Source organism: Globicephala melas, chromosome 3 (genome assembly GCF_963455315.2).
Source record: "Globicephala melas chromosome 3, mGloMel1.2, whole genome shotgun sequence".
In the NCBI taxonomy this organism is placed as follows: Eukaryota; Metazoa; Chordata; class Mammalia; order Artiodactyla; family Delphinidae; genus Globicephala; species Globicephala melas.
The window spans coordinates 129806684-129832722 of record NC_083316.1 but is presented as its reverse complement, the minus strand read 5'-3'; the positions used below and the strand labels follow the sequence as shown (position 1 = coordinate 129832722).

The 26039-nt window shown below is 50.7% G+C and overlaps 1 protein-coding gene across 2 annotated transcripts in view; it reads right to left on the bottom strand.

The window, feature by feature from the left end:
* Positions 1 to 26039, bottom strand: part of GALNT10 (polypeptide N-acetylgalactosaminyltransferase 10) — a 226527-nt gene that overhangs the window by 13811 nt on the left and 186677 nt on the right. For both annotated transcript variants that reach the window (XM_030834194.3, XM_030834195.3), the window contains 3 exons: positions 23776 to 23959; positions 18117 to 18234; positions 2755 to 2862 (listed from right to left, as the gene is read on the bottom strand). In XM_030834194.3, the coding sequence (XP_030690054.2) occupies positions 2755 to 2862; positions 18117 to 18234; positions 23776 to 23959 (410 nt within the window). The remainder of the gene's footprint in view (positions 1 to 2754; positions 2863 to 18116; positions 18235 to 23775; positions 23960 to 26039) is intronic.

The following is a 26039-nucleotide window of genomic DNA, read 5'->3' as shown; positions in this document are numbered from 1 at the left end:
TTGCTAGAGTCATGAAAAGGACTCTGGGATTTTAGCAGGCGGTGTGCTCCTCTTATCCCTACTCCTAACACCTTCCTAGTTCTGGGTCCCAGTCCTGTCTGAGGCCCCCCTGCTTTTCTTGAGTTTGGATCACAGAGAATTGTCCAGAATCTTGGAATAAGTCTCCAAACAAAAATCAACTTTTGTTTTGCCAAGTTTGAGTGGGTTTCTGTTACTGCCTTCCCAAAGACCCCTTGCCCAGAAGCACAGACGAGAAGGATCTTAGCAAATTTAGTAAATAAATTAAGACTGGCTACTTCTTCTTGAGGCAGGCAAGCTGGTGGCCAGTTCATCCTTCCTGAATTGCTGCTCCACTGCTCCCTGGCTTTTTGTCCTTCTGGAATCTGTACACCTTTAGTAAGACTTTGGTTTCCCTCTTTATCTGGCTCTCTTGGGGCTTTTAGGATACCTCTCCTCAAATCTATCAGTATGATGATCTAGGAGACAACACTCTAGAAGGATCTGGTTGTTAAAACACTGAACAAACATGTAAAATATGATCTGCAACTAAGACAGGGTAGTTAGATATTGTAACAAAAAGTGAGGAGAGCTTGATTCAGGCACCTTTGGTCCTACCAACCTACATGGGCACTGCTCAGACTGAACTGGTTTAAAGTCAACAGGAGACTGATTCAGTCTGAATCAGGTGAAAAATCAGGTGAAAGAAGGAGTTAAAATGTGAAAACACAGAATTCAGATAAGACATTGAAATCACCTTTCCAGTCTTGCTAATATTGATGCTGACACTAACACTGCTAATGACAATAGCAGTCGCTATTTAAAGGACGACCCCTCTGTGCCAGGCACTGGTCAGACCTAAGTGGGTTTGAATTATGGCTCTAGTTTCTTTGTGTCTCTACATTTCACTGTCCTCATCTCTAAAATGGGGATTAAAAACAAGGGAGAACTAAGGGAGATAAGTATGTAAGATGCTTTGCACAATGCCTGGCTTAGGAAGTTTTTAATGTGTTACTACAGTTCATCTGTGGATCTATGAACAGGAGGTCGTGGTGTGTCTTTACCGGGCGAGTCTTATATCAATACGTGACAGCTCTGGATAGGGAAAGGATGCTTTTGGGAGTGGTCCTGCTCAGGGGTCAGAGGACTGTCCTAATGGTTCCACAGTCCCTAGTAGTTGGAAGAGTCGCTGTCTTGGGCTTACTGAGCGACTCTGCGGTTTTCCCGCGTGGCTCCTTCCTCTGGGGTTGCCAGCGGTATTTCAGATGAAACGTGATTCCTGCCTCTCCTCCTGAACTAGACCTCGCACCCCACGTGAGAGGGCTGTCCCAAGCGCGGATGGCTGGTACGGCTGTCGTTGGAATCTTCGACCACTAGAGGGCGTTGCTGGCTCTCTTTTTCCTCAACGCCGGTCCCCATAGCAACGCCGGTCCCCATAGCAGCCCCAGCCGCCTCCAGACCCCAGCATCCCACCCTTGGATGGAGCCCGGGGAGACAGCTGCCTCTCTGAACCTCTTGGTCTTTCTTGTAAGTCGCAGGACAAGGGCCCTTCCAAGACCCAGAGGCTACAATTCTGCACGTCGTTGATTGTCAGGTGATGGGGGAAGGGGAGGCAGTGGACTGGGCAGAAGGAGGCTGTGTGGACTGAAGCCAAACAGGCTCGCGCGGTGGGTGTGTGTGTGGGGGGGGGTGGGCGCTGTCGGGAGGGGTCTTCTCGGGTTGAGGTGGGGGGTCTCCAACAGGCAAATCTGTGTGGTGACCTTTCCAGATCCCACCAAACCTCCCTGCGGCTCTCTTTACCCTCTGGGGACCCTCCCACCTCTTCGTTGTTCTTTTGGGGTCACCCTGATTTTTTTCAAGACCCTTACGATTTTAAAATTTTGTTATTAAGGTTTAGTGAAATATTAATAACACAAAACAAAAACTTCTGGCTTACATTTCCGTTTGTAGATAGTGCCACTTTAATTCGACCAATGACTGATATAAACCATTTTAAGGCACTAAAACAGTTTGACACAGAATTTTTGGCATGAAGGTGGAGAGGCGGTGAGAAGAGAAAGACGCTAACATTTATTAACCATCGCTGTGCCAGGAGCTTTTAAGTGCCATCTCAGTCTTTCCCAAACACACCACTCCACCTGTATTAAATTTTACCCAACATGTTTCTTTAAATCATCCCTAGTCTAACTTTGTACCTACTTTAGCTTTATCCTAAGTAATAATGTCAGTGAAATCATGAATTTGCTACACTAATCCACATTAATTTCAACACATGGAAATAAAAATGTTGACCACCTAAAATCACCTTATTGGTCACACTTTGGGAAACTGCATTATCTCCTTAATTCTCCCGGCCATGCTAAGACTTGGAAAAAAATGAGCTTCCTTGAAGCAAAGGAGTAAACAGAGCCTTAGAGCAACGCTTCCAAGGTCACAGTGCTAATAAGTGATTAAGCAGGGCTTTAAGTAAGTTCTTCTATGTTTATTTATGTTTGCCACACTGCGAGGCTTGTGGGATCTTAGTTCCCCAGCCAGGGCTTGAACCCATACCCTCAGCCTTGAAAGTGCGGAGTCCCAACCACTGGACCGCCAGGGAATTCCCATAAGTAAGTTCTTTTAAACTGGATTTCACCTGGAGGGTGGGGGGAGGGGCACATCCTCACTCCTAGGGACCATTAGGCCTAGGGCACGGGGTGTCTCTGCTCCGCCGATGGTCGCAGGCCAACATCTCACCCCCTAGGGAAGCCACCACCTTACCCGGGCCAGGCTGACTCCGGCGGGGACCTTGTAGGGCACGTACTTCCTGTAGATATGGCCCACCCTGGAGCAGGGAATGTCCTCCATGCGGCCTCCACACATCCACACCTGCAGGGTGAGAAGTGAGAGAAGATGATATTTCTGCCTCCAATTCACGGCCTCCTCAAAGGTGAGCGTTCCTTCGTGCATTCATCGGAAGCATCAGCGTGGACTGTGTACTAAAGCCCCCATTCACAGAACTAGGGATGTAGGAAAACACAGCAGTGACAACAGCAGTAAAAACAGCTCACGGCATCGAGTGCTTACTCATGGCCAAATGCTATACGATATGGGCTTCGCACGCACAGCTGCACAGAAGCCTCGTCAGAAAACCCATAAAGTAGGTAGTAACGGAGCTCCATTTTACAGATGAAGAAACCGAGGCTCAGAGAAGCTAAGAAACTTCTCTAAGGTCACAGGGTTGGTACATGGTGGGGCCAGGATTCAGAGCCAGCTTGGGCTGACTCTAGAGTCTGAGCTCTGGACAAGTGTGAGAATTGTGAGGGAATAGCGGGGGCTCTGTGGGAAAGACTGTGGTGATCACTTCGTGATGCTGTCCGCAGGTATGACAGGGGACAAGGTGGCACCCAGGCTGTGCCTTTGCCGACTCTGGCATTAAATGCTGTTGTTTCCTTCTAGATCTTGCTGGGTCACCCTGAGCAGTCCCCTGCCTCCCTGCCCTGACTCTCCTGCAGGATGGCTCATGGGCAAGGCTGCCTGTGCTTCTTGTGTCTCCCTCCACAACCGGTATCACAGAGATCTCCTGAGTTGGAACCCTGGTCTGACAACAGTGTGGGAATTCTTAACAAGTACGATCAACCCACTGAGGGGCCCAGCCTAAACAGACCCCCTCTGGCAGTCCTGGGTTCAAATCCTGACTCAGCCACTATACAGCTTTGTGACTTGGATCAAGGCACCTAACTTCTCTGAGTCTCAGTTTCCTCACTTGTAAAGGATGAAATGAGGCAGGCTCAGGGGACGCGGTATTGCAGGTAAGGTGCTGATTAGCACAGGACCTGGCACCCAGTCACAGCAGTGTGAGATACTGCAAATGATGGGTTCATACATTTGACTGATATTTATGGAGTGCCTGCTACAGGCCACACATGCTGCTGGGCACATACCACAGTGAATAAGTTGGCCAAGGCCCCTGCTCTCATGGAGGCGGAGTGTGTTGGCCAGACTCCGAGAAGCCCCCAGTGATCCCTGCCTCCTGGTGTTTGCATCCTCCCAAATGAAGCACATGAGGACTGACCTGTGTAACCAACAGGATACTACAGAAATGACGGAGGACACTGTGGCTCCCACCTTGCTCCCTGGGATCACTTGCTTTGGGGCAGCCAGCTGCCATGTTTTGAGGACACTCAAGCAGCCCCATGGAGAGGTACAGGTGGCGAGGAGCTGAAGCCTCCTGCTAATAGTGCTAACCTTCCCACCACGTGAATGAGCCATCTTAGAAGTGGCTCCTCCAGGGACTTCCCTGCTGGTCCAGTGGCTAAGACTCTGTGCTCCCAATGCAGGGGGCCCGGGTTCCATCCCTGGTCGGGGAACTAGATCCCGCATGCATGCTGCAACTAAGAGTTTGCATGCCGCAACTAAAGATCCCATGTGCTGCATCTAAGACCCGGTGAGCCAAATAAATAAATAAATAAATATTTTTAAAAGGCTCCTCCAGCCCCAGTCAAGCCTTCAGATGACCACAGCCCTGGCTGATACCCTGACTATAACCTCATGAAAGACCCAGGCAGAACTATCTCGCTAAGCCACGCACAAATCCCTGACCTGCACAAACTTTGAGATAATAACTGTCTATTACGGCTTTAAGATTATGTTTTCCTGTGGCAGTAGATAACTAATACAGGGACTTTCAGATGGTGATGTGTGATCTATGGAAGCCAAAGCAAGGTAACTGGATGGACTCACTGGATGGATGGATGGGATGCTGTGCTACCCCCACCTGTCAGGGAAAGCCTCACCTAGAAGGGAGTATTTGAGGCGAGACTTAAATGATGAGAAGGTAAAATAAAATAAAGATCTGAAGGGTGAGAGAGCAGGTGGAGAGAAGAGCGAGTGCAAAGGCCCTGGGGTAGGGAGCCAGAGGCCTGGAGCAGAGGTTGCAAAGGCAGGAGTGAGGGGAGGGGAGGTCATAGAGGTGAGTGGGACAATCATAAGGGTCTCTTGCAGCAGAACTAGGAGTCTTCACTGCAAGTCTTCAGTGAGGGAGACAACACAATCCACCTCTCTTTTCCAAAGATGACTCTGTGAAGTGCAGGATGGCCTGTAGGGTACAGGATTGGGGGAGGGAAGGTCTAGGGGACTTTTGTAGATACAAAGCAGGCATGGCTTAGGGTCTGTGGAACTGTGGCGATGGTGGGACACGGCTGGATTTGGGACATTTATTATTAATTTCATTACTGTATTCCCTCATTTGTGGAGTGAAGAGCAGGAGTGGGAATATCTACAACCCCGATTCCGTGCAAAAGAGCCTTTTCCACCTTGAACTGCTTGACAGGATTCTGGGGACTCGGCTCCGTATCTTGATTAATTCAGGGGCTCCAGAAGGGCTCCTTGCACACTTGAGGGGCCTCAGTCCCCCATCACTTCCCGCCAGCAACTGTCTCCTCCCCACCCCAGATGTACTCTGTCCTGGGCTTCCCACAGGGGATAGGCATGCGTGAGGCTGCAATTAGTGGAAATGCTGCCTGGAGAAATGCGATTATATTCTGATCTTGGGGGAGAAAAAAACCATCGAGCCAGTCAATAGAACAGAACATTGGTCTTGAGATAATGGGTTCCTGATGGTAGATTAATGTCAAGGCCAAGCCAAGAAGTTTATTTTCAAAGCAGGAGATCAGGCGCCAGCATCCTGTAACAATAACTCTCCCTTTATACAAAGTGACTGAGGTGGAAGCAATGTTTTTGTCTGGTGGATATTGCCCAGGTCGCCGCTGGGCTGCCCTTGCCTGTTGGAAGGCAGAGCAACACTGAGCAGGTGGAGGACACCTCACCCTGCTCTATTTGTGAGTGTCTCCTGGGCAGCTGACTAGGCCGGTGTCCAGCTCTCTCGACTCCATATTAAACTCACATTAGCTAATGAGGCTGTGTCTCTGGCTCTGCTTGGCAGGGAACCTTCCTTTATGCAGACGGATCATCAATTTCCAAATCCTTCCCTGTGCTGTGACCTCGGGTTTCTTTGGCCCTGACCATGCTGGCCATCAGCCGGAAGGTTCCTGAGGGACCAGGGTGACCTTGATCTACTCAGAGGTTTGAGGCATCCAAAATGCCCTCAGATTCCTGGGATGTCTGCGGCCCAGGAGGAGTGCTGGCTTTGGACGATGGGTTTACTCCACGGCTTCCCTGCCCTGGACATGACTCTCTGACGGCTGAGTCAGAACTCGAACTGCCTTTAGAGAGACGCACACCTGTTCAGCAAAAGCTGCTGCCAAGCCCCGAGTCCTCTGGAAGCACCTGAGCCATCTGAGAGGGGCCCAGCTCAGGGTACACTCAACCCTTCAGAAGGCCCTCTGGCCCCCCAGAACACATCATACACAGCAGGCACCACCCCTGTGGTGTTCGCTGCTTATCTGGCAGGATCCCCAGACTGGAGGGGACTCTCCACCCCGGGACATGATAAAAGCTGGAGGCAGGCAATTACAGCATGACTTGCCGTGGGCTGGGGAGCTGGGCAGATCTGGTCCTGGACTCCAGGTTCAGCTCATGGCCCATGTCACCTACCTGTGTACCTTCAGGCCCACCTCCCTCCCTTCACAGCTGAGGCAGCAGCCACCCAAGACCCACAGAAACCACAGCACCGTTTTCCTATCCCAACACCACCAGTGCAGCCGTGTGACCTGGGGATGACGGTCACTGCTACCTTGCAAGGCTGCTGAGATGGACTGAGACAAGCTGTGAAGAGCGCTCAGCCTGATGCCTGGCCGTAGCAAACCTGATTAATGTTAGTCATTTCTATTTGCGAAAGAACGAGAAATACCACCACCTTGAAAAGATACAGTATTTGCCCTTCTGCTCAACACCATGGTATTTTTTTATCCTATGGCCTGATTTCCCAAATGGATAAAGTGAAGCTCAGAGACATGATGGAGTTTTTCAAACAGACTTTGTGGCAGAACCTGCAACTGACCAGGAGAATGACAGTGCCAGGCGGGTGGGGTATAGTCACGGGGCTTGGTTGCCCGAGGGTCTTTGCCTCTCCCCCAAGTAATACACTGGCAGAAGAGCCCAGCTGGTGGCAGAGAGAAGGGGAGCTGCAGAGCTGGCAGCAGCTGCAACCGTGTTTGGCCGGGACCCCGTCATATATGGATGGGGACAAAGACAGGCCACTGAGATGACATCTTGCAGCCCCTCTCTGCTGTCAGCTTTCTTCCCTCCCTCCCCTCCATGCCCTTCCTAGTCTCCATCCCCGCGGGGGGTGCAGCTGTCTGCTCCGGGAGCCTTGTTCCACCATAAGGAGTTTCCAGACACACCCTGCCATCTCGTTCCTTGGTGCTGTTTTCTCCTGTGGAACAGTCTTCTCCCTGGAAGCACCATGCCACTAGACAAGTACAAATCTAATTGTAAAAGCTTGCTCCCCATTCATTTTCATTGCTGCTTTGATTTACTTTATTAGCAAACTTCTTTTGTGTGATGACAGGCTTCATTACAGTGTCTATAAAAGACAATTAGTCGCTCTTACCTCCTAAACTGAGGAGGAAAGAAACGAGTGGTGATGAGCTTCAGGAAGACACAGTGGGCTCCGGTGAGTGCGTGGCAAAGGGGCCGTCCTGCTGAGGGGACCGCGAGTGAGCAGGGGTGGGGCGAAACCTCTCTCTCAAGGAAACGGCTGCCTGGAAACCAGTCAGTAATGGATGGGCACCCTACCTGCCCAGGGAGGGGAGAAGACACCAGTCAGCCATGGCTTTTGCTGCTGGCAGCAGCTGAGGACCCCAATGAAGTCCAAACCCTGTTCAGTTGCGCTTGGGAGCTGCACCATTAATATGCAATTAAAAGAATAATCGTCACCAATTATCCTGCATTATCTCTGAGCTTAGGAAGAACACAGGGTAGCCGTGATGAGCTTGGTTCTGGCTCTTAAGCAAGTTTCATGAATCTGAAAGCCTCAGTTTCCTCACCTGCAGTATGGGATGTATTACTGTGCCTCCCTCCTAGGGTTGTGATGAGGCTGGAATGAGGTAATTCTGAAGCATAGAGGACTCTGAGCAATCCTAATGGTGCTACCTGGGCACATGGTGGCTGGCGCTACTGGTGGTGGGCGCCACAAATATGCCACGCAGTTTCCCTTCAGAAAAGAAGGAATGGCGTTGGATCCATGTTTTCTGTAAGTTCATATGATTTTGAACATATTAGCTTGTTTCGAACAACAAGATACTGTTTCAGGAAGTCTCACCAGTATGAAAGAATCTCACTCATGTTCATTTTAGATGCTTATACTGGTTACAGGGTACAGTTGGTAAAAGAGCAGGAAAAAACCCAATTTTATTTTTCTTTTAAAAATCCATTTAAATTTACTTCTAGATTAATATATGATTTTATATAATATAGTTTTAAGCATAAGTGTATCTAAATTAATACATTGAATATCTGACTGTTTCAACAATATCCTGGGGCTTCCCTGGTGGCACAGTAGTTAAGAAGCCGCCTGCCAATGCAGGGGACACGGGTTCGAGCTCTGGTCTGGGAGGATCCTACATGCCGCGGAGCAACTAAGCCCGTGTACCACAGCTACTGACCTGCGCTCTGGAGTCTGTGAGCCACAACTACTGAGCCCACGTGCTGTAACTACTGAAGCCCGCGCACCTAGAGGCCGTGCTCGGCAACAAGAGAAGCCACCGCAATGAGCAGCCTGTGCACCACCAACGAAGAGTAGTCCCTGATCGCCGCAACTAGAGAAAGCTCATGTGCAGCAACGAAGACGCAATGCAGCCAAAAATAAATAAATTAATTAATTAAATAAAGAAAAACAATATTTTATTTTATTTTTTTGTGTGTGTGCGGTACACGGGCCTCTCACTGTTGTGGCCTCTCCTGTTGCAGAGCACAGGCTCTGGACACGCAGGCTCAGCGGCCATGGCTCATGGGCCCAGCCGTTTCATGGCATGTGGGATCTTCCCGGACCGGGGCACGAACCCGTGTCCCCTGCATCGGCAGGCGGACTATCAACCACTGCGCCACCAGGGAAGCCCTCCTGAGGTGTTTATAGTCAACTTGGCCAAAAAATGGGGGGTGGTTGCCTTACATTAGGGCTTTTTTTTTTCTTTAATAAATGAATTCACTTAAGTTTCAGGATCTGTTAGGTTTTGGTTCATATTTGAAATAGCACAATCTCCCAACCACCCAGTGGGGGAGGTACTGGCATGCCTCTTACACATGAGGAAAGCGAGGCCTAGCGAGGTCCAGTGCCTTCCCCAGGGCTCCTCGGCTCATAAGTGGCAGAGCCCAGAGTGGATTCCAGGGTGGGGGCCCCCAGAACTAGGCAGATCTGAGACTGCACCTTCGATCTTTCTAAAGCCTGGTCCTGACCCTATCATGGTCTCCCACAAAGACCCCTCTTGGCACTTGTATTATCTGCAGGACAAAGGGGTCACCCTGGGCTTGCAGTCAAGGCCTCTGCCCCCTGCTCCGGTCACCTCTGATCCCCTCCACACCCCCTGGACACCACACGTGCATGCTGCTGAGAGCCAGCTGCAGTGCACCCACATTTCTGCTCTCTTGGGCACATGTGCTTTTCTTTCCATGAACAATGCAGCCCAGTACAAACATTCATTCGTTCGTTCATTCATTCACACATAGCCTGGTCACTGGTCAGCCTTGCTCTAAAACCCTGTTGGAAGAGATGGGGGCTTCCCTGGTGGCACAGTGGTTAAGAATCTGCCTGCCAATGCAGGGGACACGGGTTCGAGCCCTGGTCTGGGAAGATCTCACATGTCGCGGAGCAACTAGGCCCGTGAGCCACAACTACTGAGCCTGCGCATCTGGAGCCTGTGCTCTGCAACGGGAGAGGCCGTGACAGTGAGAGGCCCGCACACTGCAATGAGGAGTGGCCCCCGCTCGCCGCAACTGGAGAAAGCCCTCACACAGAAACGAAGACCCAACACAGCCAAAAAAATAAATTAATTAATTAAAAAAAAAAAGAAGAGATGGAACAGAAACTGGCAGCCAAGGGTGGACCAGTGACATAGAGCCTTGAAAGTGGGGTGAAGGTGTTGGTACCTGTGGGCCAACCCTGCCAACCAACCTACCCATTACTCTATCTTTCCACACCCCAGCCTGAGCATCCACTCTGTACCAGACCTTACCTACTGGTTACAGCCACGATTTTCAGTCTCGAGTGAGCATCAGAGTCACCTGGAGAGCTTGCTAAAACACAGACTGCTGGGTCCCACCCCCAGGATGTCTGACTCAGCAGGTCTCCGTGGGATCTGAGAATTTACATTTCTAACAAGTTCCCAGGTGATGCTGGTGCTGCTGGGCTGGGGACCACACTTTGAGAACTAGTGCCTCCTGGATTAGTGACAGCCCCTCTCAGGACAGTGGTGCCTGCCAGTTCACACTGTGTCTCTAGACAGCCCTGTGAGTTTGGGGTTTCAATGAGGAAGTAAAGGTTCAGCAGAAAGGGCAGGTGAACTGTCCCAGGTCTCACTCAGAGCTCATTCCAGAGCTGGGCCTGGAGCCAAGGTCTTTGGCCTCTGTCTTGCCGGCCTCAAAGCTCTTTCCACGCCTGTCTTCCTGCAACTGCAGCCCATACACATCGACCACAATGCCGACGTTAACAGCTATCATAATTGATAATTTACAATATGCCAGGCGCTGAGCTAAGCTTTTAACACATTTTGATTAATAGTACGCTCACACCGACACTATGCAATAAGGATCATTCTATTGCCACTTTACAGATGAAGAAGTCCAGAGAGGTTAAGTCACTTTCCCAAGGTCACACAGCCACTAGCTCATGGAGCTTTCACCTGAACCCAGATGGTTTGATTCCAAAGCCAATGTACTATCCCGTGCCGTTCTGCCTCCTTTTTTCCTCTTTTTCTTTTCTTTTTTCTTTTTTTTGCGGTACGCAGGCCTCTCACTGTTGTGGCCTCTCCCGTTGCGGAGCACAGGCTCTGGACATGCAGTGCAGGCTCAGCGGCCATGGCTCACGGGCCTAGCCGCTCCGCGGCATGTGGCATCTTCCCGGACCAGGGCACGAACCCGTGTCCCCTGCATCGGCAGGCGGACTCTCAACTACTGCGCCACCAGGGAAGCCCCCTGCCTCCTTTTTTAACACGAAGGTTCTGATCCAAACAGCTACCACTCACTGACTGCCTTCTTTTTGTCTGTCTCCAGGCTAAACAAACGTTTTATACCATTTAATTTTTAATTTTTATTTTTGGCCTCACCTTGTGGCATGTGGGATCCCTGACCAGGGATCGAACCTGTGCCCCTGCATTGAGAACACGGAGTCTTAACCACTGGACTGCCGGGGAAGTCCCTACCATTTAGTTTTTATAACAAACCTGTGAAGAAGTTGTTATCTCCATTTTTAGCAATAAAAGACCGAGGCATGAAGAGATGGGCACGTGGCTGGTTAGGGAGCCATGTACCACAGGTGACCCTCGGGCTTCCGAGCCATCTTCCTGGAGGAATGGTGGGAGGGGCAGGTGCCCACAGACAGAGACACCCATGGAATTTCAAATGGCTGCTCAAAGTCAGGAGCAGAATGCCTTCCCTGTTCTTGGCAGACAGCTCTTAGAAAGTCTGGGTACATGTGGCTGGGAGGAAAATGCTACATGCGGCAGAGCAAGTTCCCAGCATCCTCGGATAACCCAGCGAAGGAAGGAGCTAGCGCCGGGTTCCCGGCAGCGACACTGCAGCTGGTCTGAATCAGAGGGGGCTGGCAGCGGGTGGTGGAAGGGATGGGGAGAGGCGATGGCACGCTGGCACTTGTGTGGGGGCCCCGAAGGCCCTCCTGGGTGGCAACTTAACCCCCTCAGGGCTGGTCCTGACTTCTGGGGCCTCCCTGTAGCAGTGGTCTCTCTCTAGGCTGCCCCCTCCCACCAGGTGGAATGAAATGAGCACTGGGCTTAGAGTCAGAACATCTGGGATTTAGCCCTGGCTCTGCCACCTTCCAGCTGAGGGACCCTGGCCCTGTCCCCTAAGAACCTGGGGCATCAGGTCACAACATCACTCCTCACCCGTTTCTGGTGTGCCTACTACTTTCTTTTCATACACCCTATTTCACTCAACCCCCCTGATGACACGTGAGTTCCAAGGAAGGAAAATCTGAGAGCTTCCTTTTTTTAAATCTGCCCACAGCAGTCTGGGGCTGGGTTGGCCTTTGGTAACTGTATCAGTGTTGGACTATGCAGACCCACCCACCACTGAGGCCTCCTGCCTCTGCTCAGATGTGGTGGGTTTCCCTCTCGGAACAAGGCTCTCCCTCGTTCCCTCGTGTGGCTTTCTGTCACTCCCTTGCTCAAGCGAGCCTGCCCCAAGGGACCTTCTGAACGTCTCCATCTTCCTCTCCAAGGGCAGCAGGCTGCTGCCCCTGTCTCCTGGAACAGACCCTGCAGAGGTGCGCTTGGGGTCTCCATCCTTCCCTGGGGGTCTCCTCACCGTGACTCCCTTCTCTGTAGACCTCACCTGGGGGAGAATCTCATCCCTGAACTTGCAAATGGCCCAAACGAAGCACTGGGATGTCTATGGGGCGGAGGAGGGGTGGGCCGGGAGGCTGAAGAAACAACAGTCTTCCCTTCTTCTCGGTTAAAAAAAATATTAATTTTTCTCCTGATTACAGAAGTGATATGTACTGATGATGAACGCATTCAACGTTACAGAAACAATGAAGCAGAAAGGGACAGCCACACTGTAGCCCTCCCACCCCCGATGCCCCAAGGGATGGGAAGCTTCCGCGGCACCGTGGCCTTGGCAAAGGATCAGTCTGAAGTCAGACAGCAGGGCTGAAATCCTTGTTCCAACCACGTGACATTGTGGAAGGATTTAACCCAAGACTCAGTTTCCTCATCTATAAAGTGGGGGGGCACGGGGCCCCACGTTACTGCATGTGGGTGCTCAGTAAACTAGAAGGAGATTCTTCTCAGTTTTTTGTTTGTTTGTTTGCATTTGTCATATTTTTTAAGATTAAACACGCGACTATATATACATACATAAAAACAAAATTTTCACATCTTTTTTTAAAACTTAATTTTGGAGGCATCTAACTTCTTTTACATAATATTTCACTGTTGGGATGTGCTCTAACTTATTTATCCCCTAAGGATGTACACTTAGGTCATTTTCAGTCTTCCCCTTTCGTAAGTAATGCTTCAACAGATAGCTCCTACCTCAATCTTTGCTCTATCTCTCTTGGCTAAACTCCTGGGCGTGAAATTTTGGGTAAAAGAATGTGCTTGCTTTGAAATGTAATGGATTCTGCCGAATTGCTAACAGAAGATATACCCACTTACATTGCGTCAAGGCCCACATCTTTCTCACGCCAGCTCAGCCACGTTGTCCCGTGGACACTTCTCCTCTCCTGGCCCTCAAAGTTGAAGACATCCTAACCTCAGCCTCCTGGGGACACTGTGCAGGTCCCTTTTCTGCTGGTCCTGCTGCCACCACCTCTAATCCAACCACCCTCGCATCCACGTAAGACCAAGGGCTTTTTCCACAGCATCTTATTCGAGCCTCTCTTGGGTAGGAAGGAAAACTCTATCAGCACCATCTGGGATGTGAGGGCCAGAGAGATCAAGCAATTGGTCCAGGGTCTCCAGGTGGACAGAGAGCAAAGATGAGAAGCCAGTGCCCTGCCTTCTCATTGAGTACCTCTCCTGCCACATCGCCATCACCCAAAGATGCAGATGTAAGCCTGGGAAGGGCAGGATGAAGGAAGTTATATAAGATAGGAACTGATGCCACTAACAGTTATCTAAAACACCTATTCTGGGCCAGAAACTGGGGTATAGAGATGGACAAAACCCACTCCCTGCCTCGAGGAAGCTGAGTGCAGTGGGGGAGACAGGCCAACCCTTGGGTCCTGTCAACAGGAGGTACTGGGTGCCATGCTGGGAGTGACATTCGGGTGGTCCCTAAGCATCAAAGGGAGCTCAGGTAAGGCTGAGAGGACACCATATAGATGAGCTGAACCCAGAAGGATGACTGTGGGTTGGCCAGACCAAGGAAGGGCATTTCAGGAAAAGTGAACAGTGCATGCCTTCAAAGATAGCCAGGCATATGAGCCTGGGGCTTGTAAGCCGTTCTGTATGGCTGGGTCAGGTGGACATCGGTGGTTTGCCCCGCCCCGCCTCCATTCCCCCTTCTGCACACAATGCCTGGGCTTTCCTTTAGGGAGCCAGCTCATCCCACTTTCCCAGCTCCAGGATGGGCATGTGACCAATCAGACTCAGGCTGCAGTTGACAGATCAGAACATTGTTCAGGAAGGGGCAATGAGACTCGACTTGGGGACTTACTACAGGAATCATGGGAAATAGAAACTCTTTTCCCACTGGGCTGCTGGGTATTTCCACAAGTGAAAACTTGCCTGAGAGGAAAGCCAACCCAGATGAAAGCAGAGCTGAGGGACTAAGCGAGATGGAGTCTAGATGAGATGGGTTAGTCCCGGGATCCAGCCGGGTCTGGAGATCTACCCTGGAATTTCAGTTGGGTGGGCCAATCAATTCTGATTTTTTTGCTTAAGTCAGACTGGGGTCAGATTGACCGGGATTTCGGTGACCTGTTACCAAGAGTCCAGACTAACGCAATGCGGAGGAGAGTGGAGAGAAGGTAAGGGGCGGTAAGCAGCTCACGGAGGTGGGTATAGGCCAGGCTACAGGGTTAAAGATTTATCCGCCCACTAGAACTGAGAAGAGTCTAACTGCCAAGCAGAAGAACTCTCATATGTGACCGTGCCTTTTGGAAACAGAAGCTCTATTGGCTGCGAGAGAGAGGGGGGAAAAAAAAGAGTCGATGACTCTCCTAGAAATTTCAGAGCCTTCGGAACATCTCTTCTGGGGTTTTCCCATCAGGATAGATGGCCTGGTCTGAGATTGGAGCCGAATTATTAATCCATCAGCCCTGATGGCACGTATCAATTTGTCTTTTTTTTTAACGTATCAATTTATCTTAATTTCTGAAAATACACTCATGCCTTTCAGACCAGTCTCTCTTCTCTGTCACCAAGAAGAAAAGGGATCTCAGTAGAGATTAATCAGAGGGAACTTGGCCCTTCGTAAATGCCCTGCTCTGGCTGAAACAGAACACCCGGCATTCCAGGGAGGTGTTGCCGGCAGACGAACGGGCTCTCCTGTGCCCTCAGCGCTGTGGGCAGGCCTTCCGCGGGGGCCCGGGAGACAGTGCACTGGCAGAGGGGCTGCTGCCGGCTCCAGGAACTCGCGCTCTCAAAGCCCGGAGAGAGAAAGCCCAGGGAGAAATGTCTCCCTTTCAGACCTGGGGGACTCCTCATTACACTGTCTCATCTCCTCTCCAGAGTGAAGGAGATAATTGGATCAAATGGCAACAGGAGCCAGCCTCCCTCCCCCTCCCGGATGAGAGACTTCCAATAGCCGTGTCTTTTGTAAATAAACTGTGGTGGGAAAATGCCAATTGTTCTGCCATAATTGCCTGATGAGCATCATCAAATGGGTCTTTGAAACGCACAGACTGAAATTATTTTGGCTTTAGAAACTCCTTTGTGCTCATTTTTCTCCAATCACTCCCCTCCCACGGAGGGGAACTTCTTGACCAAGGAGGCTGGTTCTGGCCAGTATTACACCTGCTCTGAGTATTCAGAGTATTCACTTATTTATTAAGTGCCTTCTCCCGGTCAGGCAACCCTGTTGGTTCTTGGGATACAACAGACAAAGATGGTTACCCTACTGGAGTTTACATTCTGGTGAGAACTCAGAACACTGATGTGCCCATTTCTGGGAAAAAACTTAGTAGAAAACGTCATAAATTAAGTTTGTTTAATTGACAGATTGAGGAACTGTGAAGTTAAAACTCTTTTGATTCCTTGTATGTGATTCCACTGTAAGGATGTGACATTTGGAAAATTAGATTGCATGGGCTAGGGATACTAAATAAATGACATATGTGCCATCGCTCGCCAAACCTGCACCCAGGGCAGACATCACTAATCAATCACCACTCCTTTTCTGATAAGCTCAAACACAGCCTTGCAATACATATTAACACAGAACTGGGGCAGCTCCTACTGATGGATCAGAGTTGGCTGGGAGAGCAAACCTATTTCCGACTTAGACTGTTACTAGTTCACTTCATTGAGAGGCTGCAGGATATCCTAGTAAGTTAACCCCAGGAGAAGGCAAAAACTGAGAAGAAAGAGTAAGAGATTACAGCCAACCTCTTAGGCTAGTTTTCCTCTCAAGTGCTCTCACGTCCCTGCAGAGGCCTATACAACATGGCGGGTGAGAGCATGGGCTTTGCAGTTGGGCAGACCTGGGTTCAGGTCCTGGTCCTGTTAGTGTCAACTGTGTGGGACCTGGGTCTGAGTTCCACCTGCCCCCCTGTGAAATGTTTATAATAATGATACCACCCTCCTAGGGTTGCTTTGAGGATTAAATAAGCCAACACTTGTGAAGGGCTCCACACAGGGTACTGCCAGCTCTGATCATGGCTGCACTTGAGTTGCCGCACACCAGGGTGGATGCACAGTGGTGGACAGCTGGCATCCGCTCTGACTGATTGGTGCTTGTGTCATCATTGTTGTTAAATATTTTTAATATCACCCCTGGATTTTAATATTAGTTTTATTTAGGGGGCTGGCCCCCTTATGGGAGACAACTTCAGAAGTCTGAAGGTGAAATGGACATAGACTGCCTTTCAAACCAAAATAATGTTTCAGTAGAATTACAGGTTGTTTTCCTGCTAATCAAGAATTTATGTCCCCCAGTTCTGAACTGCTCACCCAGTGGCATACACAAGGACAATGACAATAATGAAAATAATTTTTAGGATATTTATTAAGTCATCCTAACAAGAATGGGCTTATTTAATGCTCTCAACAACCCTGTGAGAATTAAAGTATCCTTAAACCCATTTTATGGAAGCAGAAACTGAGGCTCAGGGAGGCTAAGGATTCTTTGTCCAAGATCACACAGCTGGCACGAAGTAGCAGAGCTACGACCTGACCTAGGCAATCTAACCCCAGCGCCGAAACCTTAATTGCCGTGTGTGACAATGGTCCTTTGCATAAGAAGTTGATGCCCGACTTGGCAGGCATCCGGGTTCCTTGGCAGGCGTATTCACAGGGCCCAGCCCAGTTATGCTGCTGGCCATCCCTCATGGGTTGGGGATATGCCTTACCAGGGGTTCTAGGGGTGTTGGAAGCAGGCCCTGGCTGACCACAGGGCCACAGGACAAGCTAACCTTCCCCTCAGAGGGACGAAGCCTCTGTTCTTCACTTGAGATCAATACAAAAATCCCACAAAAAGGGGAGGAATGGGGCCTCAGAAGTTTGCATAGTTAACTAGTAACCATCACCTCCTTTATCACCATTGTCAGAAGCTTCTACAGCACATGGGCCGGTCTAATAGGTTACAGTAAATATATTTTCACTGACTCTTTAATAATTTCTACCAGTTATTAATTGGTTGTGTCCCCAGGTTGGGTGCTAACCACTTTCTAGCTATTATCTCATTTAATCTTCACAAAAGCTCTGTAAAGTAGGTAGTATGATTATTCTCTTAGATGAGGGCAGAAAGCTCAGAGAGGTAATCTAACTTGCCCAAAGTCACACAGCAACTGAGTGATGGAGTTGGGATTGGAACCCAGGCTTCTCTGACCCCACAACTCAAGCTCTTAGCCCCTGGTCTCTGTACATCAAACTCCAGCAGAGACAGATACAAAGGGAAGACTCGAGAGGGGTGGCCAGGAACCACTAAAGACAAGTTGGTTTCTGTGAGGCCAGGGGACCATTCTCAGAGCAGAGCTTCCTGCCGGCCCACGTGTCTTGTTCGGCCGTTGTGCTCTCTCTTCCCCTCTGCTGGTCGGCTGGTCGTCTCAATGGGAGACACACCATCTCTGGGGAAGTGAGGCCTGTTTTATTCCAACACTGTCATCTGAGAAGGGACAATGCAAGGCAAACACCAGCCAGAGCTGTGGCTGAGGCCAGCCTTTGGCAACCTGAGGATCTCCACGCTGCCGCCTCCGCTCCGCACCCCCTACCAACACACACACAGCAAGCAGTGGCTGGCGGCTCCCGATTTGTTCACCAGGCTCAGACAGACGCTAAGCAGGCAGCCTGCCAGGACAGGCGCCACGGGCACCCTGCCAAGGACAAAGGGGCTTCCCAAGAGCTCACCTTGAATGAGATTTCATACTGCTCCCCTCCCCATATCTCCAAGCCTGGGTCGTAGCCGCCCAGCTCCCAGAACCACTTCCGATCCACGGCGAACAGTCCGCCGGCCATCACAGGAGACCTGCGGGAAGAAGAACCTGGTGTGAAGACGCGGACGTCTTGGCCGTGTGCTCCTTGGGTATCCTGCTCTAGGGCACTGCTGTTCTCCCAGGGGTGATGCTCCCCGCTACTCTGTGAACACAGCCCACTTGTCCAGCAGGGAATCCAAAGCCCTTCTGAGTGAGGCCACTGGCTTTCTTCCTTCTTGCCTATACTTCTTCATAAATGCTACATTTTAACCAAAGGACCCAAAAATCCTTTACGTGGTTAACACCTAAGAATACTTGTGAAATGAAATCATAGTGCTTTTTCCCTGTGGGCCTTGTAGCTGTACCATATATATATGCACATCTATATCTAATCTCTAGTCTTCCCATTGATTAAATGATCTGAATCAGGTCTTTCCAAGCCTGTCTAGGCTGTAGAATGTCTTAGAGAGATGAAAACACATACAGCTTCCTGGGCCCAACCCCAGACCTACAAAACAGTCTCTGGGGGAATGGAGCTTAGGAGTCTGTGTTTTTGGGTAAGATTGTTTGATGATTCTCACTCTGTAATCCCAGCATAGATATTTTTTTTTCTGCTGAGAGTTTATGGAAGAAGCCACAGTCACTGTTCTTTCAGTTAAACTGGGATAAGATTAACTCCGCTCATTCATTCTCTCATTCGTTTCTTCATCGAGTACCAGCTGAGAAGCAGATGCTGGAAGAATTTGGAGGTAAATCAGGGTCAGACAGAATCTTTAGGGGATGCCAGCATGGCAGGGCAGCCACCTCAGGAGAGAAGGACCCAGAAGACAGGTGGGGTGTAACAAGGGCCTCTGAGAGGCGCAGGCAACGCTACGGGAAAGGAGGGAGCGTCTGCCTCCAGGTTTTCGGGGTGAGGAGGGAAGCTGGGGCAAGAGTCAAGGAAGGATGCTCAGAGGGTGGCATTTGAGGTGGCTAGGAACAAAGTGGGAGCTTGGGGGAGGGGAAGGCACCCAGGAGAAAGCACGAGCTCGGGGGCAGAGATGATCAAGCGGTGGGTGTGGCTTGCCCAAGTTCCCCACGGCGCCTCCCGTGGGGCCAGCACCTGGGAGGGGCCACCAGTGTTTTTTGTGCGAAAAGCTCTCTGAGTGGCTGTGGCCTTGTCTGACTCCCCTGGAAAACTCCAAACCCTCCAAGGAAAACCATTCTAGCAGCAACCTCCACGGCCCCTCCTGGCTTGGGGAACTGCACGCTCAGGGGAAGTGGACTGACTTGGAAAGAGGTGCCTTGCGAGGCTTCCTGCAGTAGATGGGCCCTGATAGCACAGGAGGGGACCCCTTTAGAAAGGACTCCCTTGATCACTGACCGAGGCCTTGAGTCTGCCAGGCGCTGTACTGAGCTAAATTACTACCAAAATGAATTTACTCCTCACACTGACCTCATGAGCCCGGATCAGAAACGGGGAAATCCTCACTGCAACCTCAGCTCTCCCCAAACCTGTGGTGGGGTCTGGGGTGAAGATTTTAGCCCCGGAGCCCTGTGCTGCTGAGTATGGGAGCCACTGGCCACATGCAGCTTACTGACACTTGCATTGTGGCTGGTCTGAACTGAGAGGTGCTGGCAGTGTGAGATACACACTGGATTTCCCAGACTTAACGTGAAGAGAAGAACAGAAAAGATCTCATTCATAATTTGAAAGCGTTGGTCACATGTTAAAATGAGAATATTCTAGATATACTGGGTTAAATGAAATACACTACTAAAATGAATTTTATCTGCTTCCCTTTACCTTTTTTTAACGTGGCTATGAGGACATTCAGAAGTACATACGTGAGTCGCACGATACTTCTATAGGACAGTGCTGATTTAACCTCTTTGAGCTGGTTTCCCCATCTACACAGGGACGTAGAGCTACACCTGCTAGCTCACACTGCTAGTACAGTTTTGAAAGTAACCAGTACTATAGGAAAGTAAGGTGTTAGTAGTATCAACTTTCTTCTGTCTTACGAAGGTTGTAGGGTTTCCGGTTTTTCTGGCTGGAGCCGTGATGCTTGGAGGGCCAGAGAGTGCTTCTGGCTCGGTGCTTCAAGGTAAATCAAACCTAAGACTCTGCACAAAAGCATCAGCCTGGGTGGAAGCCAGCGGCAGGGGACGTGGTAGGATAGGTAGGATATTAGGTGTAAGGCATTTTGGATGCTTGAGGCTTCACCTCCAGAGGGAAGCCTCTCCTCTAGGCTGGTCTGTTTTCTGCTGTGTTCAACAGTAATCATAACAACAATTCTGAGCATCTAATGTGTGCCACTCACCTCACCATCACCAGTTCTCACAAAGCCCTATTACTAGCCCTCTTTTCACATGGAGAAATCTAAAATTCAAAAATGTGCTCTGCTCCAGGGCATGTAGTTAGTAAGTGGATGAGCTGCCACCAAAGCCTGTGTCTTTCCAATATCACGACACGGCTCTGTGCCTGCAGCGTGCCCACTTGCTGAGCACGACGGGGAGGTGTGCAGACAATCACCAGGATTTCTCAGTGGCCTGTTCCTGGGGTTTTGTCTGAGTGCAACACAGAAGAGAGACTTCTGGAAGGAACTGGAGGGTACAAAGGATGGAGAGTTCCTCGGGAAGCATCTGGGCCAGTGGCTCTCAAACTTGGCCATATGTCAGCATCATCTGGGAACTGACGCCTGAATTCCCCACCCTGAGACTCCGGTGTAACTGGACTCAGGGGCAGCGTGGGTGGTTCTTCTTCTTTTTTAAAAACTTTTATTGGGGTACAGTTGATTTACAATGTTGTGTTAGTTTCAGGTGTACAGCAAAGTGAATCCGTTATACTTCTTCTTATTCTTTGTTTTAAATAAACTCCCCAGGTGATGGCAACATGCAGCCACGGTTGAGAGTCCCTGCTCTAGGGCTGGGCCAACCCCTTTAATATCCAGATGAGGAGACTGAGACTGCAGACAAAACTAGCTGGGCCTCTGCTTCTAACCAGCTGCACGACCTGCACCCACCCCTCCCTCATCCTGCAACGAGGAGACTGAATGGGCCAGGACCCACCATGACATACGTTTCAAATCTAGGGCCTATGAGTTGCCTTATGGCAAAGATTCAAACCATAAAAGGGGGTTCTGGTTACCCTAGAAATTCCATTTTCTGGAGCAGCCTGCCTAACCCCAGCCTCTACTACGTGTCACCCTTGGGCAAGTGTCGTTTCTTCTCTGAACCACAGGATCCCCAGCAGTCAAGTGGAGAGAGTCCCACCAACGCTCAAGGGCATGTTGTGAGAATCGAGCACGGCCATGTCAGCCGGAACTGCTTTGCCATGTCAGGCCAAGTGTTAGTGACTCCTGTTATTAGCATTCTTCTCCCGAGAATTCAGGACAACTGGGGGCTGACTCTGGGCCATACTGGGGTAGGACCTGGCTGCACGATGCGTTGTTGGCTAGACCATATCTGTGGCCTAAGAAGGGCTCTGATAGTAGTGTTTGACCATGTTTAGGATACAGGAGGTCAGGACCACAGCACAAACGTCTGGCCTGCTGAGGAAGCACGGGGGATCCACTCACACCCTCCACTCTCAGCTCATGCTACTCTCTTGACCCGGTCACCTTCCATTTCCTCAAGCAAGTCCACCTCTTCCTACCTCTGAGCCTTCCCTGGGGCTCACAGCATTAGGGGCCCCCCAGAAACCCTGGGTGAACTGCGCCCATGAAGATGGCTGAGCCGCCAACAACCCCTCTTTCTCAGACGGGGAGGGTGAGGCAGAGCGGCTGGACTTCACTGGGGCTAAGCCGTGGTTAGGCAGGGGTGGTAGACAGAATAATGGCCTCCCAAAGAAGCCAGTGTCCTAATTCCCGGGATCTGTGACTCTGCTGCCTTACACAGCAAAGGGCCTTTGCAAGGGTAACTAAGTGAAGGATCTTGAGATGGGGAGATTATCCTGGGTTACCTGGATAGGTCCAATGTAATCACAAGGGTCCTTATAAGTGAAGAAAGAGGCAGGGGGGTCAGAGTCAGAGAAGGAGACATGATGATGGAAGCAAGAGACTGGGAGAGGGAAGGGGGAGGGAGGTGCAGGGGGAGACAAGGAGAGGGAGGAGGGGAAGACTGGAAGATGTTATGTTGCTGGCTTTGAAGATGGAGGGAGCCATGAGGCAAAGAATGTGAGCAGTCTCTAGAAGCTGGATAAGGCCAGGAAATGGATCCCTTCCTGGGGCACCGGGAGGAAACGCAGCACTGCCAACACTAAATCAGTCAGACCCTTTCAGACTTCTGACCTCCAGAACTTTAAGAGAATAAAGCTGTGTCGTCTTATTTTATTTATTGGCTGCGCCACGTGGCATCTTAGTTCCCTGCCCAGGGATTGAGGCCGCGCCCCCTGTAGTGGAAGCGCGCAGCTCCAACCCCTGGACCACCAGGGAAGTCCCTGTGTTGTTTTGTTTTTTTTTGTTTTTTGCGGTACACGAGCCTCTCACTGTTGTGGCCTCTCCCGGTGGCCTCTCCCGTTGCGGAGCACAGGCTCCGGACGCGCAGGCTCAGCGGCCCAGCCGCTCCGCGGCACGAACCCGTGTCCCCTGCATCAGCAGGCAGACTCTCAACCACTGCGCCACCAGGGAAGCCCCCCTGTGTTGTTTTAATAAGCCAGTAAGCTTGTGGTAATTTATTACTGCAGCGACAATTAGGAAACTAATCAGGAAACCAATACAGCTGGAGAGGCTGGACTTTGGCTTTGTACCCAGAGGTCTTTCCACACCTCTGGCAGGAGAGCTGGAGTGGCTCACGTGACAGCTGCAGGGATGGCGAGCCCACTGTGGGAGGAAAGACCCTTCTGGAGCTTGGGGTACCAGAGGGAAACTGGGCTCTGTTTCTGGCTTAGCCACTAGCCCACTGTGTCCCCAGGGAAGCCTCTCCCTGTCCTGGAGCCCGAGTCTCCTTATCTGCAAGGGGTTGGAGTCCGTTACCTGTAGGCTCCCGCTAGCTCTTCCATTCCAGGATGCTACAGGTCCGGTCCACACACCCGCACCCCACACTTCCACCGTGGGACAAGCTATTTCCCTGATACTTCCAAGAGGGTGTAACTGATGGATGGGAAAGTCGGCTCCAGAGGCAGACAGGCCTGCGAGGCACTGAGCCTTTGCCGCTTCACAGCTGTGTGACCTGGACAGGCTGCTTAACCTCTTGGAGCCCTGGTGTCCCCATTTGGAGAACATGGACCATAATTTTTACTACATATGCTGTTGGAGGTTAAATAAGATCACCGTGTAGTGTGCTCGGAACTGCGCCTGGCACTTAGAAAGTATGCAATAAATGGTGGTGACAATGACAACGACAATGATGATGATGATGATTACAACTGGGTGCTAGGCTTGCCACCCCGGGCTGGCAGTCCTCGGGGTGGGCAAGGAAGAGGTGATCAGCTTGGTGGTCCATGAGCCAAGGCTCTGTAACGAGCTGGGAGGGACTGTGCTTTTCTGTTGGGGACGTCTGCCCTGGCTCCCCTGCACTGGACTTTTGGGGGAGGTAGCAATCCTGAGTTGTGTGTGTTGGGGAGGGCTCCCTGGGGTCAGCCACTGGGACTGGCCTGGGTCGCTTGTACTTACTCAAATGGGTCGCTGGGGTCAGCTTTCTGCAGTTCTGGAGGGATCGGGATCCGCTTGTAGTACATCTCCCAGTCAAAGGCGCCCCGCATGGCATCCCCCGCCTGCGTCTCATACCGGAAGTCGTCGTGGTCAATCACATCGATCATTGGGCACACAATGGTCTTGCGGTTCCGAGCAATGCGGTCTGAAGGAGCCAAGAGATGCCCATTAAGGAGGCCGGATGCGAGAGCAGCTACATGCATGACCCTGCTCTGCAACTTATTCACATTTCTAACATGTTTCCTGGGTGATTTCTCTGAACACTCGAGTTTGAGAATCCGTGAGGAAGAAAGTGCACAAGCTTTAAGCAAGATGGACCAGGGCTCCCAGCCCATCCTGCCGTCCATGAGAGGGCCCTGGGCCAGCTACATGAATGACATCTCAGCCTCAGCATTCTCCTCTGTGAAACGGGGAGAAGAGGGTCTGGTTGCAGGAGTACTGAATACAGTAATGCTTGAAGGTGTTGAGCACAGGTGTCTGTCATGCTCAGCATTGCTATGGAAAGAGATTAACTTCCTTCTGGGAGGGTCCCTGTTCTGGCCCTCCCCATTCCGAGGCCTGAACTTGACCTGTGGCTCAGCAGCCAGCACTCCAGCACTTGCCCCTCATGGCAGACTGCCTGTCCCTGAAGCTCCCCAACACCTCGTAGCTGCCATCAGAGAACAAATGGTCCTTGCAAGAGAGTCCAGCTCACGTTTTCCAACAGTCAGAACTACTGAAGAGGGATCGGACTATCCCATGAGCTCCTCAGGACTGGAGGTGTGCAAGCAGGGCCTGGTGGACCTCTGCCCTGCAGGAATGCTGCAGGCAAGGTGACTCAAGATAGCAAATGGGGGTCTTAACCTAGATGGCTCTATGTCCCTTTCAAGCCAGGGAGAAGCTGATTGTATAAAATTCACTCTCTGCCCTTCAGTGCGCTTCCTGCCAAGAAGCCCTGACTACAGCCAGGAGGTGCCACTGATTGGGGCAGATGATCTGCTGTGAGGGGCAAGTGGGCTGTGCTTGGGCCAGGAGTCAAGTCCAAGTCTTGGAATGGGGAGCCTGGTAGGGCCAGGGTAGGCTGGCAGCTGCCTAGGGCCCAGGCTTCATCAAGCTATAGCAGATTTTTCTTCCAGGAGAGAAAGCAAAGAAAAGTTTTGCCATTTGCTAAACTGCAAGACACGATCCATAGGTGGGTCATGAAACTGTGTGTGTGTGTTTGTAGTGAAGCAAAAAAGAATGTCAGGGTGCATTCTAGGTGATGAGGGAAAGTAGTTTTGGGAAATATTTCAGTCATACTGCATCAGTGTGTACATTTGTGTACTGGATTGACATGTCTAATGTATTTCTGTGGCACATGGTCAAAAAACTGAGAAACGGTGCTTTTGATGCTGTGTCCCCGAGTGTAGATCTGGGGCCACCAGTGCCAGAAGCACCGAGGGTGTGTTAAAAAACCCCCCTAGGGCTTGGGGTGGAGCCTGGATCTGCCTTGTGGACATGTTCCCTAGGGATTAAGGAAGAAGAATCTTCCCAGGGAAAGATCTAGAAAAGGGCCACTCTTCCTGATAATTCATGGCCACATGAGGGATTTCCCTTCCAGAGAGGGTGTGTGCTGAGGACACAGTGCTCTGCTGGATGCTGGCTGATTGGGGGAGGTGTAAGGTCAAGGCGGTGGCATCAGAGGTAGCATTCCACGGTGCTGTACTCACTTGAAGACACAATGTCCAGGTGCAAACCCTGGTTTTGTCATCTATGAACAGTATAACCTTGGAAAAGGTTATCTGATGTCTCTGAACCTCTGTTTCCTGGCCAACAAAATGGAGGAAGACAGCACCTATTTCCTGGGATCTCTGTGAAGGCCAAGTGGGACGATGGGGCCAAGATGCTTAGCCTAGCCTCGAGCACGTGACAAGCCCTCCGCTGACATTCTTTGCGCCCAGGATCGCTGGAAGTAGCTCAGAAGCAGGAGCTGGAAGGGGGAGTATCCCCCTCATTCTCTCTGCCCTTCAGTTTTCTCATTTGCAATATGTGGATAATAAGGCCTGCCCTGTCCGCTTTACCAGTCACATTCAAATGTGGGCTGTGATCAAAAAAAGATAAGGGACTAGCAGAGGCATGATGATGACGACGACGATGATGATGATAATGATGATGACAGTGATGATGGTGGTGATAGAGATGAAGAAAATGATGAACAACAGTGGCTTTCCTTTCAGGGGAGCTGAATCCCTTTCAGGCTCAGAAAT